This window comes from Somniosus microcephalus, chromosome 3, assembly GCF_052327205.1.
Source record: "Somniosus microcephalus isolate GS21.2 chromosome 3, FLI_Smic_1.0, whole genome shotgun sequence".
Classification (NCBI taxonomy): domain Eukaryota; kingdom Metazoa; phylum Chordata; class Chondrichthyes; order Squaliformes; family Somniosidae; genus Somniosus; species Somniosus microcephalus.
Genome location: NC_140989.1, coordinates 340,417,655 through 340,434,952, shown reverse-complemented (window position 1 = coordinate 340,434,952; position 17,298 = coordinate 340,417,655). Strand labels below are relative to the sequence as shown.

Sequence of the window (17,298 nt, the reverse complement as noted above, 5' to 3'; positions counted from 1 at the left end):
AGCAGACATCAGCGGCATCTTCCAGGCGGCCGCACACACTTGCATCACACAGGTAACCGATGCCTTCTTTGCCCTCGCGCACAATCACATCCATTTCACCAAGGATCGAGCAAGTGTCACGGCGCGAGCGGTTGGATTAGCTAATCTGGCAGGCTTTCCAAGGGTGCAGGGCGTCGTTGACTGCACACATGTGGCCCTTAGGGCATCCCATCGCAATCCAGGTATTTTTGTCAACTGCAAGGGCTTCCACTCCCTCAACGTTCAGCTGGTGTGTGACCACAAGAAGGAAATTTTGCATGTTTGTGCCATGTATCCTGGCAGTTGCCATGACTCCTTCATACTGTGCCAGTCTACTGTGCCTCCGCTATTCAGTCCGCCAGACCAACTTAACGGATGGCTACTTGGAGACAAGGGCTATCCCCTGAGAATGTGGCTATGACGCCGTTGAGGAGGCCAGCCAACGAAGCTGAGGAGCGCTACAACTCCAGCCACATTGCCACCAGATCCATTATCGAGCAAACCATCGGTTTGCTGAAGATGCATTTCAGATGCCTGGATAGATCAGGTGGAGCCCTACAGTACTCAGCAGCCAGGGTCTCCAGAATCGTCGTGGTTTGCTGTGCACTTCACAACATGGCACAGCGTCGTGGCTTGCAGATTCCTGAGGACCGAGTGGCTCCTCACATATCCTCCTCAGATGAGGAGGAGGAGGAGTGCGAAAACGAACATCCTGCAGAGGCCCATCAACCAGCGGCAGCATTACGTGAGAACATTGCTGCCCGGGATGCAAGGAGCACACTCATCCTGGCCAGATTTGCTTAACCTAGTCAATCAAACACTTTTGCCTCGCTGCTTCTTACCAGAGCTTTGACAATGGCCAAGAACCAGAGGATTCCTAGCACTCTGACCACCATACTGACAGTTGCAAGTATTGCTAAGGCCTCAATGTGGGAGTCCCAATAGCGAAATGACAGGTGTCACAACTGCAACATTTGCCATCAGAATTTTTATGTTCAATAACGACGTGATGGCATTTTTACAATAAACACAAAATTGCACCCAAGTGACTACCCTTGTGACTATTTGTGCAGAATTTTCCTCTTACGCGTGCTATGTGGTGCCTCCCCTGTGGCTTCAGCAGATGTGGAGGCCCCTTGCTCACTTTCCTGCTGCTCCTGTCTCGACACCTTTGGTGGGAGTCCTCAAGGGTTGCGAGCCTGTGAGGGCTCGTCAACAGTCTGCTGCTCCTGCGGCTGTGCAGGGGTTGAGATGTCTATCTCACTTGGGTGTGGACTCCGGTGGGGCTCTGACCGAGGGCTCTGCAGTGGCATGGAAGTGTGAGCGCTTGGAGAGGAGCCCCCACTTCCTTCAGGTCTGCCACCAACCTCCCTCTCATGGGTCAGGTCCCCCTCAGCGCCTGCAAGTGACTGGAGAGCACCTTGCTGCACATCAGGGGGCCATGGGGGCACGCATCTGCAATGGCAGTCCTACTCAGAAGGACTTCCATGAAGGTCTGGTTTCTCTGTTCAATAGATGCCCATCGCTCCTCAAGAGATGTCATTCTATTCTGAACAATGACCATGTTTTCCATATCCTGGCGACTAACCTCCTCCATGGCCGTAGCCCTCCTCTTCTCTACTGTAGCCATCCTCTCCTCTACGGTAGCCAGCCTTACCACGGAGGTAGCAGTTCTTTCCGTGGTGATGCGTTCATGCGCCAATGACTCCACAAATGCTCTGCTCATGTTTGCTATGGACTCCTCCATTCGCTCCACACTCGCAGCGACCCTAGAGACAAAACCTGCCAGAGACTCCTGCACCTGGAGTTCCATCACCTCTGATCTTATGGATGGACCCAGAGGCAGAGGGTCGACATGCTGCTGAGCCGAGCTGGCAGAGTCCTGCGCCCTCCGACTAGGACTCTCCACTGCTGTCCCTGTCTCCACAATCTGCTGATGCTCACTTGTGATACACCAGGTGACAACACTACTCTATGTCCCGAAAGTCCCACCGAGGTGTGAGTGTCTGCGCTGGTGCTGGGTGCGCTGAATTCTGTTGACGCTGCGCCCTCAGGGGTTGCAGCTTCCTCTGAGGAGTCTGGCTGCTCAACCTCTTCTTCCTGTCTAGGGGGGACGGATGCTTGTGATGGTCCTGTGGGGGAGTAAAGGAAAGAGTCAGTGATGTGATGCAAAGGCTACATGCACATAGCTTTTTGCAGAAGCTCATAGGTCCATCTGTTACAGCTTCACAATCATTATCAGCGACTCATGCAATATCAAAGAGAGAGATGGGAAACTTTTCTGCCACCAGCTTGCTGTGTTACACCCATCTGTCTATCCCCCATGCACGAATCATCCTCTATTCCCATAATTTCCAGACGGCCTCCTCCCAGGGGGTCAGGTGGGCTATTGAGGCTGTCCCTCCTCCTGTCCTGGCTCACTCTCTTTTGTTGTGAGCTCTCTTTTCCTGCAATTAGGGAGACGAGTGGAGGTTGAGTGAGAATGAAGGAGTGAGTGTAGAGATTGCATAGCATAGATACTTAGAAGGAGACAAAGATGGAGTGTGTTGTCAGTGGTGTTCAAAGCATCAGAGTGATAGGGAGTGTGAGGGCTGCATGGTCGAATAGTTATGTGAATGTGAGCATAGAGAGAGAGGGAATGGGTAAGGGTGCATGGATGTCAGTGTCAAGTGGGATGTGGAGGAAGAGATTGCTAAAGCTGAGTGCTGGTGAGGAAAGGCAATGGGGATCAGATTGAGGGTGATGGGAAATTCACACTCACTTTTCCAGTGCGCTGAAGGTCATGAAATCTTTTCCTGCACTGTATCCAGGTTCTGCAGGTGACTCCCAAGGAGTTGACCTCCTCAGCCACCTGCATCCACACTGCCTTGGTCTGAGTGGGAGGCCTCTTCCTCCCTGATGAAGGGAAGAGCACCTTCCTGTTGGCCCTAGCCCCATCCACTAATGCCTGCAGTGCCACCTCGTCAAAGCAAGGAGCTGATCTGGCCCTCCCGCTTGTCATATTTGCTGCAGCTCCCTCACACTGCACAGTCAAGAAGCTTGACAGTCTGCAGAAGAAGCAAGGCTTGCTGTGGACCTTAAATGCAGCAGCAATGATGACGTCATCGGAGGGGACTTTCAGCCATGAAAAACCCATTTGCAAAGGCTTCCCACACGTTGGAAATCAATTGGCCAATTCAGTTAAAATTGCATCAATCTCCCACATCCATTTAGATTCGTGTGGGAAACACGAAATTCGGATAACACGACACCATCCCGCACCTGAGTTAAAATCCCCCCCATAGCGTCAGTTTCCACATGTACGCTCCACTGTCTTTAAATTATCTGACTGCTTGTCTGAGATATAACAACAACAACTTGTAACAAGTACTGGATGAGCAGAAATTTCCTCCAACTAATTATTGGGAAGACCGAAGCCATTGGTCGGAATTTTCTTTACCTGAGCGGTGCGGTTGGTGGCCATGTTGGGTCCTGACCCCGCTGCTGGCTCCATCCCGCTATTGAGAATGAACTTACCTTAATGGGGCCTATTAAACCCACCCAGCATGTTACCCAGCCTAATGAGGTGGAGCGGGTCTGGTGACGTCATTCTTGACGTGTTTTCAGCCAGGATCTTTAAAGGGATCATGGTCACATAACATCTAACATAGTGCTGTCAGTGCACTATAGCATTGGAGTGCTGCAAACAGTGACAATGACTGCACCCAGGTTCTCCGATGACTCCCTCCATATGCTTATGGAGGGAGTCAGAGCATGCAGGGAGGTCCTCTTCCCTTCCGATTGGCAGAAGAGGCCTCCGTAGGTGACCGAGACAGCCTGTTTGCAGATTGCAGAGGAGGTCACAAGCAGGGATGCGGTCAGGAGGACCTGGGTGCAGTGCCGCAAACGTTTCAATTATATCATTAGTACAGGAAACGTTAGTACAAAGCCTCACTCAACTGCATCCTGCTGATCACATCCCCACCAGTCTGCCTTCCCTACCCTACCCCTGCACATCCTTACTCACACCAACATATATTGCACCTCCACCCATCCCTCTCTCTCTATCTACATTATCACATCCCCATTTCACTAACCACCCCTCACACTTACCCTCATCCTAGTGCAATAATACCAACTAACAACACGCAAGGGTAGTCGCTTGGGTGTTTTATCCAATGTTTATGTAAAATTTCTGTTAATGTGGTGTCAAACATAAAAATCTTTACTTTCAACACTTTCCAGTCTTGGACAGATTTGTGTGCACCTTTGGAAATGGATTAGTGAGTTGCAGTGAATGGTGAGACATAACGGTAACCCCACAATGGTGGTGAGTGTGAAAGGAATGGCTTGGTCATTGCAGGGATGCTTTATGGTGTTGGTGTGGGTGGTGCCAACCTGGCGCATCATGTAGTAGCCATATGGGTGTACAGCATCCAGTTAACTAAATCTGGCCATGATGAAGCCATCCCTGGCCTCCCAGGCAGCAATGTGCTCGGGTGCTGATGCCCTGTGTCCTGTGCAGAATCAGGTGATTGCGGACAAGGTTGCTGTTGTTGTTGTTGCTGCTGCTGGTGTTGGGACTCATCGTGGTCTGATTCTGAGGACCATGGTGAGAGAGTATACATGGCACCCATGTTGATGGAATAAGATGGCTGGTGAAATACAGATGACAGAAGCATTCTGTCAATGGTGAGGGAGTTCTTACAATGAGGTGAGACTGGATGGAGACTTTGCTGGAAACACTTGCAGCCTGCAGAATCAGTGCTGGAAATGGACTGAGCAACAGCTTCTGCCTGAAGAAAGTGATCATTTATCAGGTGTGTAAGAAATCGTGGATTGAAAGAAATAATGGCCCAGAAATTCGGGTCTCCACGGGTGAGTACACACGGGGTACCCACCCGTAGGCCCAATGGAAGTGCCGGTTTCCTGCATGCACTGCGCATGCGTGGGAAACCGGCACTTCCATTCCCCTGAATGAAGGGATTCAGAGTTCGAACGCTGCGCAGTAGAGGCTGCGCGTGCGCGTCGAACTTGCGTTTTTTTTGCAGGTTTTCCCGGGAGGGTAAGTCTCTGGAATTTACACATTTAAAAAGCAGTCGTAAGGCCTGCTTTTTACAAGGTAGGTGGTGAATTAATTAAAATTAAAACATTTTTTCCACAGGTTTTATTCCTTTACTTAAATACTTTAAAGGTAAGTTTATTTTTAGCCCTGTTAGAAAATAAAATTATTTTTTTCAAAAATTTAAATTATTGTTTAAAATAGTTATTTCATGTAATTTATAGTTTATTTAAAAAATGTGATTTAAAAAAAAAAATTATTTGAAGATTTAGTGATGTTTTGGGGCCCGTAGTATTTCTAAGTTTTGACAGCTCTTCCTGTCAAACTTATGAATGGAGCATTCCCTGCTCCGATTGGCTCCTCATGGCCCACGTGATCCCAGGGGACGCATCGTACTAACTGCGCCCCTGGGATACGCAAGCACTGCGCGCCGGCAGTTGGAGCCGGCCCAGGATCGGAATTCCACGGGGGCCCACAGCTCAACGGCCGGCACGCAAGTTAAGTGCAGGTCAGGGGCTTATACCCGCAGGAAGCCCCCGACCCGAATTTCTGGGCCAATAGTCTGTTATGGGTTCCCTCGATCAGCAGTTTGCCTAAGTTGATGACACAGAAGGATTCCAGTCATGTCAGAAAAGGAATTGTACAGAGAGCTGAATTACGAGGTCAGAACACAAAAACAGGCCTTCAAGTGGGCTTGATAAGGGATGCAACAAGGAACTGTAGGATAAACAAGCTGTCTATGAGAGGGCAACAAGACCTTTAGAACAGAGATAAGGAGGAAAATGACCTCATGAGGCTGTCAGAGGTACCCTCTCCCTTGTAATTGGACAATGGGATGGGTAAAAATGATTGACACCAGGTATCCACCAGCCCATCGAAATAAGGTATAAAAACAGGTGACTGAGATAGGAAAATAAGCATAGACTTCCCTGAGGTGGCTATGGCCTAACACCTTGGTCAAGTTTAGCCTCTGAGGTGGATCAATGCTGGCTGACAGCCTAACACCTCCAAGAGCTCGAGGGACAACCCAACAGAAGTGACCACTGCCGCAGACTGCAGGACTCCACCCAATCCGGGACCACCGTACTGCCTCACCGTCCATCTGTCCGTTTCATTCCATTCCAGGGTCATAGATTGCCCTCATCTGTCACAGGTTGTATGTCTACTATATCTATTTCAATCGAATGTAGTATCTGATTATGCTTAAACTGTAGCTCCCTAATAAAAAGCCTTACAATTCCTAAGACCCTTTGGGTAACCTGTGTGTGACCTGTGATCCAAATCCTACAGGTGGGAGCTTTTACTGTACATTTCATGCTGTCAAGTAATCAGCAGGAACAATGACCAAAGAACTCCCGCCTCAGGTTGACAAACGTGGTTCCCGAGCTGCGTGAATCCCATGGCCATGCGGGGAAATTTAAAAAGTAAGTGAAAAAAGGCTCTTTAGTGCCTGTCAACTACCTGATAATCATCTCAATTGGGTCCCCCGACGCTGCCGGTCGAGTTGGCTCTGTGATGACTGGGGGAAAGGTGCGTGGGAGCGTGATGGCAGTGGGTTCCCGACCCGCTGTCAAAAATAACAACTTTCCCACCCGACCCGCCACCGATCGCACCCGCTACCACCCCGGAAAATTCCGGCCATTGTCTTCAGTCCCCACCACAAACTCCATTCCCTAGCCACCGACTCCATCCCTCTGCTTGGCAACTGTGAGGCTGAACTAGACTGTTCGCAACCTTGGTATTGCATTTGATCCCCAGATGAGCTTCCGACCACATATCCGTGCCATCACTAAGACCGCCTACTTCCACCTCTGTAACATTGCCTCACTCTGCCCCTGCCTCAGCTCATCTGCACTGTATTTGTACTGCACTGCCAGAGGTGCCATATTTTGGATGAGATGTTAAATTGAGGTCACATTTGCCAGGTGCTTGTAAAAGGTCCCATAACACCAAATGAATAATAGCAGAGGAGTTGTCCTGGCCATCATATAGCCCTCAACCATTATCATTAATACAGATTATCTGGTCATTTACCCTTACATTGCAACAGTGACTGCATTTCAAAAGTACTTCATTGGCTATGAAGCATTTTGTCTTTAAATGTCAGTTATTTATTTACATTGCAATTATACTACAACTTTCACATCACTATAACTCAGTTTCAAAGTGGAGTGATAGGATCTGGACGATCCCTTGAAGTAGCCAGTCTCACCCTATCACAGGCCTTCCCTTTTGTTAATTCCTCCTCTCCACCCGCCTCCCGTTCCCTGCCTCTGTACTTTCTTAAAATCTGTTACATCGCTAACCTTTTCCAGTTCTGATCAAAGATCATCAACGTGAAATATTAACTCTCTCTCTCTCCACGGATGCTGCCAGATCTGCTGAGTATTTCCAGCATTTTCTGTTTTTAGTCTCACCTTTAGTTGGTTTAACACAGCGGCTTAAATTTCCCACCCATGCCAATGTTTCAGTGGACCAGGGGCAGGTGTGGGAAGAACATTGTTCGGCGATGAGCTCTCCCACATCCACTCCTCCTGCACCCACGATTTCCCGCTCTTGGCTCAGTAGCAAAGGGTATGCCTGCTCTATTTGGGCAGGTGTATAACAATGAAATGCAAATGAAGGAACTATGTCCTCTGATATTTCTCATGACTTTCCTCGTTTGAATGCTGGATGCAAGGGGCATCTCAGGCATCCAGCGTTCTAAGGTTGGCGGGGGGGGGGCCTAAATATTTTTCGCAACCAGGCCCTGTGCATGCTGTGAAGGTAAGGTGACCCATAAATGCTCTATAACAAATAGCTAGGCCAAGTACACATGCTACAACCTGTTTCATATCACCCTATTATATCTGCACCGTTGTTGCATGCAAAGCATGGACCTGTTGGGCCAAATAGCCCATTTCTGTGCTGTAACCACTATGTAAAAGCAACCAGATAAACTACTCGACATGGCCATACAAATGTAGGGCATTCCTTCAAGTCACAACTTGCCACTCTCACTGTTGTCACACTCAATTGTTAAAAGGAACTTCACAGCCTATCTGCAAAATGCTTGTTCATTGGCTCACACACATAATGGAATCCAGGTTTGCAACTTGGGTATCACTGTATGCATTCTCTTCAAACCTACATCTCATAGGTACAGGAGGGACAAACCCAAACTGGTGGAGGGCACACTAATCTGGCATTTGTGCCAGGTAAAAGTGCATCGAGGGATTGTGGCAAGGTGAAGTTGGGGATCTCCCTCCAGATGAGGGAGATTATCTTCTATGATCTTGGTAACTATATGGCCTCAGTGTTTCTGTGCTAAGCTTGTGTCCATGGCTGGCATTAGGAGATCATTAACCATGTCTGAAGCAAGTTGATTAGGACCCCAAGCAGCCATTCTTGCAGACTGCCTTCTCCTTCAAATAAAGGTGGCATAGATGACTGCCTTAAATTGGAAGCATCTTGACTGCTACCTGGGAAATTGGCACTGCTCTGATGGATCGAGTGTTGGTCATCAACTAAGCCACTGTACATTGATGGAGTGGAGCCCCTTGTGGTACATGAGCACAAAGAAATTGTTTCTAGGGGCTCAGATGGCAACATGGGCACCATCAATTACCTCCTGCACTTCGGGGAATTCACTATTTGATGAGATTGGGCAGCCTTGTCAGGCTGTAATGAAAAGTAATGAACAAGTTGGCCCTGCTGAATAATTCTTTTTCTTCTTAGGCAGTCCCTCGGAACCGAGGATGACTTGCTTCCACATTAAAAATGAGTTCTCAGGTGACTGATTAGTCCAATGCGGGACCTACAGTCTCTGTCACAGGTGGGGCAGACGGCTGTTGAAGGGGCGGGTGGGTGGGGTGCTTGGGTTGACGTGCGCTCCTTGCACTGCCTGCGCTTGGCTTCCGCTTGCTCCCGGCGAAGAGACTCGAGGTGTTCGGCACCTTCCCGGATGCTTCTCCTCCACTTTGTGCGGTCTTGGGCCAGGGATTCCCAGGTGTCGGTGGGGATGTTGCACTTTTTCAAGGAGGCTTTGAGGGTGTCCTTGAAGCATTTTCTCTGCCCACCTGGGGCTCTCTTGCCATGCTGGAGCTCCGAGTAGAGCGCTTGTTTTGGGAGTTTCGTATCAGGCATGTGGACAATGTGACCTGTCCATCGGAGCTGATCGAGCATGGTCAAAGCTTCGATGCTGGGGATGTTGGCCTGAGCGAGAACACTGACGTTGGTGCGCCTATCCTGCCAAAGCTGAATAGTTCATCACTGAATAGTTTGACACAACTCTGCAAATTGATTTATATTGCAGATCTTCCCTGTGGTGCTCTGGAAGGAGCAAGAGGCAAATAAGTTGAGAGCAGAGGTGACTGACTGGCAGTGCCAGCTCTGTGGGTGAGGTATGTTCTGCAACAGATGCCACAGCTCAGTAACTGTTTCCCTGATCAACCAGAGCCTATGAAAGCAGCTCTACTCTGACATTACCACATAACTGTTCCTGGGCCGGTAAAGTCAGCTACTTGAATAATGATGAGTAATGGCATCTGGTGGCAGTGTGCAATCTGGTTTCCATGGCAATCCTTTCTTCTTCATCCTCTTCTGTCGAATCTAAGAGAGAAGCAATGAATCCAATCCCCATAACTTTCAATTCTTTTATAATTCAATAGTTTGGAACAGTCCAATTTAATTAAAGAAATCCTTTTCATCCAGGCCAGAATGTTACTGGCATTTAAGGCCTCATTTCAGTGAGCATGCGGAGCACGCAGCTGGTGTGCATCATAAACTCTGGAATTTCACACATTAGCCAACTTGCATAGTTTTCAAAGGTTTAACAAGGGCTCTCGTGCATTCTATGCCAAAGTAAGGAATATTGACAGAATACTATATTCACGATTTCCAATGGTGTGCAGTTCTAGCAGGCACAAGCAATTTCATTAGCACCCTGTAATGAAATCTGTTTTTCTTGATCCTGTATTAGTTTTGCACTCATGTATATTACCCTCCCCCACTGTGTATAGTTTCACTTCCTCTTTCCCGACTAACCTGGGAGGTTCCAGGTCTTGGCTCTTGGCTCCGCCCCTGACTTCTCTTACATAAAGATCCCAGGATCTGTATGACTCATTCCTGTGAACCAGTCGGCGTGTTGAGATGTTAGCTCTGATCTTAGTGATTAAAAGCCAACTTGTTTAAGTCTATAACTTCTAGTTTTGTGGATATTGAAGGCCCATCACACCCAAAATTTCAGATCACCCTTGCCCACTTTATGCCAGAAGACCCATTCCTGCCCCTCAGAGTTTTTAACCCTAGCAACTTTTAGATTATAATATCAATAAAACTTCTGACGTAATAACTTCCCAAATCCATTTATTTTGAATATGCAGTTCCAGTCTCACTAACCCTATCTGAAATTCTGGGAATATTCCTATCTTGTTTTTAATTTATATTATGAGAAGATTTTGGTTTCTGTCCCATGAACAAACAAAATAAAGCAAGTCTACTCTTAAAACACTGCACATGCTCAGGATTTTGGGATTTGTTTTCCTCTGGCATTTTTAATTTCCCTCTTCTGTCAAGAAGTAGCAGAAGGACAAGCCAATAGTAAGAAGATGGTGTGGCGTACCGACCACAGAAAGGACACAATCCGCTTTCCGGTCCGTAAACTATAAATCAGGCGTCATGCCTTTAAGAAGGATCACAGCTTTAAGAAACTCGATCTACAACATAGTTAAGCCCAGAGCGGGGGAGGAGTCGTTGAAGCTGTGCACTGATGAAAGGCAGTCGTACTTTGTGTAGTCTCTGACTCCATTTTGTGTTCAGCATGCAGCCTCAACAATTAAACCTTTTCTGTTGAACCTCTCCGAGTTCAGTATTTTTTGCTAGGAGTACGTAGACTCCTACATTGGTGACCCCGACGCTCAGGACGACTCCTAAGCGTAACCATGGCTGACACAAACGCAGTTTCTGTGAAGCTGCCGCAGTTCTGGGAGAACCTGGCCACCGCCTGGTTTCTTCAAGCCGAATCGCAATTCCGACTCCGCGGCATCACCGCCGATGCAATGATGTATGACTACCTCCTTGCCTCCCTGGGCAGCTCCACAATCACGAAAGTCTGGACAACACTACAAAACCCTCCGGAGGAAGGCAAGTACGCACATCTCAAGGCCGCGCTCATTAAAAAATTCACAGCCTCCCAATTCTTGTGCAACTGCCACCTCCTCGACCTCCCGGGCCTCGGTGACTCCACGCCATCAGACTTGCTCTCACACATGCTTGCTCTGACCGACGAGAAACCGCCCGGCTCCCTCTTCCGCGCGCTCTTTATCCACCAACTACCTCCCAGCATCTGCCCGGCAATCGTGGCGTCCAACCTCACGGACCTCGAGGCCCTGGCCGACGAAGCCGATAAGCTCCTGGCCGCCAGCTCCAACCACGCTGTCACCCCCGACCTGGCCTCCGCAGCGTCGGCGCGCGCTCCACCCTCTATCGCTCGGCCACAAGGCCCCCCAGGCCCCCACGTCTCCCAAGCCCTCCGACCCAGGGCTACTGCTACTTCCATACCCGGTTCGGCGCACGGGCATGCCGCTGCAGCTATCCCTGCACGTTTCCAACTGCCCCCACACCAGCCTACATGATGGCCGTGGGGCAAGCAGGCGCGCTGCTGTACGTTACGGACAGCGCCTCCGGACGCCATTTCCTATGCAACACGGGCGCGCAGCATCATCCCCGCGTCCGCCCTCGAGATCCAGCGAGGCGGCCGCGGCCCTGCGCAGGCTGCCGCCAACGGCACCGACATCCGGACGTACGGCACCCGCACCGTCACCATCGACCTCGCAGGCCGCCGCTACCACTGGGAGTTTATCACCGTCGAGGTGCTCTCCCCGCTCCTCGGTGCGGATTTCCTGTGCGCCCACGGCCTGTTGGTCGACATGCCTCGGCGCCGCCTCGTGGACATGAACACCATGTCACCTATCCCGGGCGCCATGGCCCCACCGCAACCTGCCGAAATGGCGTGGCAGTGCCGCGCCCGCTCAACGCACGACTACTCAGCACTCCTGGCTGAGTTCCCAGCCCTCACCAACCCGACCTTCTCCGCAAAGGTTGCTAAGCATGGGGTAGAACACTTCATCTCCACCACAGGCCCACCGATGTATGCCCACGCCCGCAGGCTGGACCCGGCCAAGCTGGAGATCGCGCGGGCCGAGTTCGCCACAATGGAACAGCTCAGCATCAGCCGCCGCTCCAACAACCCCTGGGCCTCCCCACTCCACATCGTCACCAAACCCGACGGGGGATGGCGCCCCTGCGGGGACTACCGGCGCCTAAACGACGCCACCACGCTGGATCGGTACCCCATACCGCACATTCAAGACTTCTCGGCTAGACTGGCTGGCCGCTCAGTCATCTCCAAAGTCTACCTGGTGCGCGGTTACCATCAGGTGCCAGTCCACCCCACGGACGTTCCCAAGACGGCCATAATCACCCCTTTTGGGCTATTCGAGTTCCTCCGAATGTCCTTCGGCCTCAAAAACACGGCCCAGGCCTTCCAGCGGCTCATGGACTCGGTCCTCCGGGACCTGAAGTTCCTCTTTGTCTACCTGGATGACATCCTGGTGGCCAGTTCCTCCAAGCAGGAACACATCGAGCACCTCTGCACCCTGTTCCAGCGGCTCAGTGAGCACGGGCTCATCATCAGCCCAGCCAAGTGTCAATTCGGCCTCAGCAGGATCGAATTCCTCGGCCACCACATCACGGAGGATGGAGCCATTCCCCTGCCCGCCAAGGTGCAAGCCATCCAGCAGTTCCCCCGGCCTACCACCATCAAAGGCCTCCAGGAGTTCTTGGGGATGATCAACTTTTACAACCGCTTCATTCCCAGAGTGGCCTCCCTCATGCGGCCCCTATACGAAGCCCTCCGGGGTAAGAAAGACAGAATGGTGATCGAGTGGTCGGCGGACATGTTGACCGCTTTCGACTCGACCAAAAAGGCGCTCGCCGACGCCACCATGCTCGCTCACCCACAGCCCAACACCAGGGTGGCCCTCACCACGGACGCCTCCGACCACGCGGTCGGCGCCGTGTACGAACAGTGGGTCGACGGGGCCTGGCAACCGCTGGCCTTTTTCAGCCGCCAACTGCCCCCGGAGGCCAAATACAGCGCCTTTGACCGCGAGCTCCTCGCACTGTACCTGGCAGTCCGCCATTTTAGATTTCTTCTGGAGGGCCGCCCCTTCACCGCGTTTGTCGACCAAAAACCCCTGACATTCGCGATGGCGAAATCTGCGGACCCGTGGTCAGCCAGGCAACAACGCCAGCTCGCCGCGGTGTCCGAATTCACCACGGACATCCGGCACGTCTCCGGTCGAGACAACTGGTGGCTGACTGCCTATCCCGCCCCGGCGTCCACGGCGCCCACCTGGTAGTGGACTATGCTCAACTGGCAGCGGAGCAATGCACCGACCCCGATCTGCTCTCCACGCCCACAACCCTCCCAGGGCTGCGACTGACCGACGTCGCCTGCGGCCCGTCCGCCATCACAGTCAAATGCGACACCTCCTTGGCGCAACGCCGCCCCGTAGTCCCGGCGTCCTGGCGAAAACGGGTGTTCGACATCGTCCACGGCCTCTCACACCCCGGCACCCGCGCGTCCATTAGACTGGTGGCCAACCGATTTGTCTGGCGTGGCCTGCGCAAAGATGTGCGTGTCTGGTCCAGATCCTGCATAGCTTGCCAGCATGCCAAAATCCACCAGCACGTCAAAGCCCCACTCGAGGAGTTCACCGCGCCAGAAAGAAGGTTCGACCACGTCCACATCTACCTCGTCGGCCCCCTGCCGCCATCACAAGGTCACATGCACCTGCTGACAATCGTGGACCGTACCACCCGCTGGCCCGAGGCCATTCCACTGACGTCCACCACCACCGCCGACATCGCGAGGGCGTTCATCGGTACCTGGGTCGCTCGGTTCGGCGTCCCCTCCGACATGACGTCGGATAGAGGCCCGCAGTTCACCTCTGATCTGTGGGCCGCCATCGCCCGAAACCTCGGGGTGGCCGTTCACCACACCATGGCTTACCACCCCCAAGCCAACGGACTGTGCGAGTGATTCCACAGGTCCATGAAGACGTCCCTCCGCGCCAGCCTCGAGGACGAGGCTTGGATCGACCGCCTCCCGTGGGTGCTACTCAGCCTACGCTCCGCGGTCAAGGAAGACCTGCAAGCCTCGGCGGCGGAACTCATGTACGGCCAGCCGCTGCGCGTACCCGGAGAGTTCCTGCCCACCGCCACAACCCCCTGGTCGGCTGACCAGCAATGCCGCGCTTTCGCCAACCGAGCACAACAGTTCGCTCCAGTACCCACCGGCCGGCACGGCGAACCAGCAACCCGTGTACCACCTAGCCTGCACATGGCCAAATTTGTTTTCGTGCGCCATGATGCCCACCGAGGACCTCTACGGCCCCCATACGATGGACCCTACAAGGTACTCCAGACGGGGAACAAGTTCTTCCTCCTCGAAGTGGGCGGCAGAACTGACAAGGTGTCGGTCGACCGGCTCAAGCTGGCGCACCTAGAGCCCGACGAACCCGTTCAAGTGGGCCAACCCCCACCGTGGGGCAGACCGCCTAAGAGCCCGACGCGTCCGACCGCCCCGCTCCCGACACCAACCGCCAAGAGCCGTTCCGGCCATGCCATCAAGCCGCCACGCCGGTTCATACAGTCCCTACTAGCGGATTCTGGGGGGAGCTGTGTGGCGTACCAATCACAGAAAGGACACAATCCGCTTTCCGGTCCGTAGACTATAAATCAGGCGTCATGCCTTTAAGAAGAATCACACCTTTAAGAAACTTGATCTGCAACAGAGTTAAGCCCAGAGCGGGGGAGGAGTCGTCGAAGCTGTGCACTGATGAAAGGCAGTCGCACTTTGTGTAGTCTCTGACTCCATTTTGTGTTCAGCATGCAGCCTCAACAATTAAACCTTTTCTGTTGAACCTCTCCGAGTTCAGTATTTTTTGCTAGGAGTACGTAGACTCCTACAATGGTAGTAATTAGAGAGTGAGCAGTTAATTATTTTATTGTGATTCCTAGTTCCTGGAATTGTCTCACAGTATGACAGCTTGGTTCCAAGGAACCAAATGCAACAAGTTTGAATACTGGGCATAAATTATAGCAGTGGGTCTCAGCAGTGAGGAGGTATTGGTTTCCCCTGTGTACATGACATCACTGTCACCATAGGGACGACATTATCAATCATGGATGGGGCATAGAGTTGGATTAATGAGGTGTGACTTACTACACTCCAACGCATCACATCTGCAGTGAACACAGTGGCACCTTTCCACTAAGGAACAGGAATACGAGGAACAGGAATACGGTGTCTTGGCATCTCCCAAGGAGACTTTAAAATGGGAAATACTGGAAATACTCGGCAGGTCAGGCAGCATCTGTGGAGAGAGAAACAGAGTTAACGTTCCAGGTCGATGACCTTTTAACGACCTGAAACATTAACTCTGTTTCTCTCTCCACAGATGCAGCCTGACCTGCTGAGTATTTCCAGCATTTTCTGTTTTTATTTCAGATTTCCAGCATCTGCAGTATTTTGCTTTTGTACGAGACATTAAAATTATTTGACAATGTATTCAAAACTTCTATTAAAGGATTTAGACAGTTTGTTCTTGGAGGAATTGTTACTAGAATTTTGAAACGACATCACTGACTTTATTGAATTAAATGGGCTGCTTTAAATCGGCTTATTCCTCCATTTAAATAGTAGATCAAGAAATTTTGCACAAATATTTTAAGCATGCATATATATGCTGATATTCCGCAGCAGAATTAAAAAAACTGTAGAGAATAATACTGACTGACAATGATTAAAAGGCACAGGCAATTCAAATAGTGTTACAAACTGCAAATTGAAGATTAACTAGCTATCCCCTGAATCCCAGGATTACAGCCTTGGAATCACCCAACTATTATCGTTTAAATATTGTGCATACAAACAAGATATCTGTACTAACATACTTACATATACAGTTTTATAAAACGGGGTTGTCCACTTTTTGAATTGTTTAAAAGCAGCATTGATGTCAGTGCCGAGGCCAGCTCGACCGGTTTTTAGGGAGTCACACACTGCAAGATTAACCACTCTCAGCTATATTGATCACTAAAAGGATTAGCAGTGAATTGGCTGCTGGAGTTCTGCGTTATAGTTGTATGATTATGATAACTGTTTAGAAACTTTCGTGGGGGTATTTTTGCAGTCGCTGTTTTATTCTTCCTTTGCTACACTGAAAATGCCAAGTGTGGTTGGTTGATACAGAACAGGACACTGGTGCACGTTGTATAAATAATCCAGCGCCTGCAAGGTGTATGTTTACGGCTGGGTTGTTTTGTGAAAATGAGAAAGGAGTCATCAGACTAATTCTGTGCCTCCACGGACAGTGCAGTGGATCCTGCTTTAAGTTGCTAAGCACTAAAAACAACTGTACTCCAAAGAATATATATTGACATGCCGCATGCGAGAGTAAAAGCCAAAACTGATAATCCCCTTTGCGTGATCTGATCACACTCTTATTCGGACTCGTTTTTAATGAGCGCCTTGCATTACCTCAAGGTGATGACCACCGTCCCCGGCTCCATTGCCGTGCGCTCTTCCGTCTAGGTCTACTTTTGCCCCGTTTACAACCGAACTACATCAACGGTCACAGCAAGACGTAGGGCGAACGAAAGTTATCTGTAAAGATACATATTGCTGCATAAAATATAAGGACTCCACTCACACTTACCTGTGGACTTGGAACTGCCGTGCCCTCCTTACCTTGACAAAACTTCGCGTCAGGTTTCACTATTGAGGCGGGGCTCTGGCATGGTAACAGCACCATCCAAGCCGAGGAACTAAAATTTACCTTAGGCTCACAAAATGAGAAGATACTTATAGATGAGAAAGGCCATTGGGCCCCTCTTAATTCATCCCGTCACACACAGCCTTTATATTTCTCCATTGTTGTATCCAATTGTTTCTGAAATGATTCCAGGGATTTTGCCTCCAGGACATCACCAAGGGTTGGTCAGAAGAGCCCCCTAATATCACTCCTAAAGTTACCCGTTACTAGTTTGAACCCGTGCCCCCGTATCCTGGTGCCCCCTTATTCTGTGCCCACCGTTTAATTTGAAGTCATATTCTGGATTAACTTTATCCATTCCATTTACTATTTTAGATCAATCTGTAAGATCATCTCTCCTCCAGGCTGAAAAGCCCA

General features: G+C 50.5%; 1 protein-coding gene across 1 annotated transcript in view; it reads right to left on the bottom strand.

Moving 5' to 3' along the window:
• The window catches only part of frrs1b (ferric-chelate reductase 1b), a 59,315-nt gene extending 42,497 nt beyond the window's left edge, over positions 1-16,818 (bottom strand). Inside the window, exon 1 of the mRNA XM_085983253.1 lies at positions 16,647-16,818. Coding sequence (XP_085839379.1) covers positions 16,647-16,678 — 32 coding nt within the window. The 5' untranslated portion in view covers positions 16,679-16,818. The remainder of the gene's footprint in view (positions 1-16,646) is intronic.
• Positions 16,819-17,298: the final 480 nt, after the last annotated feature.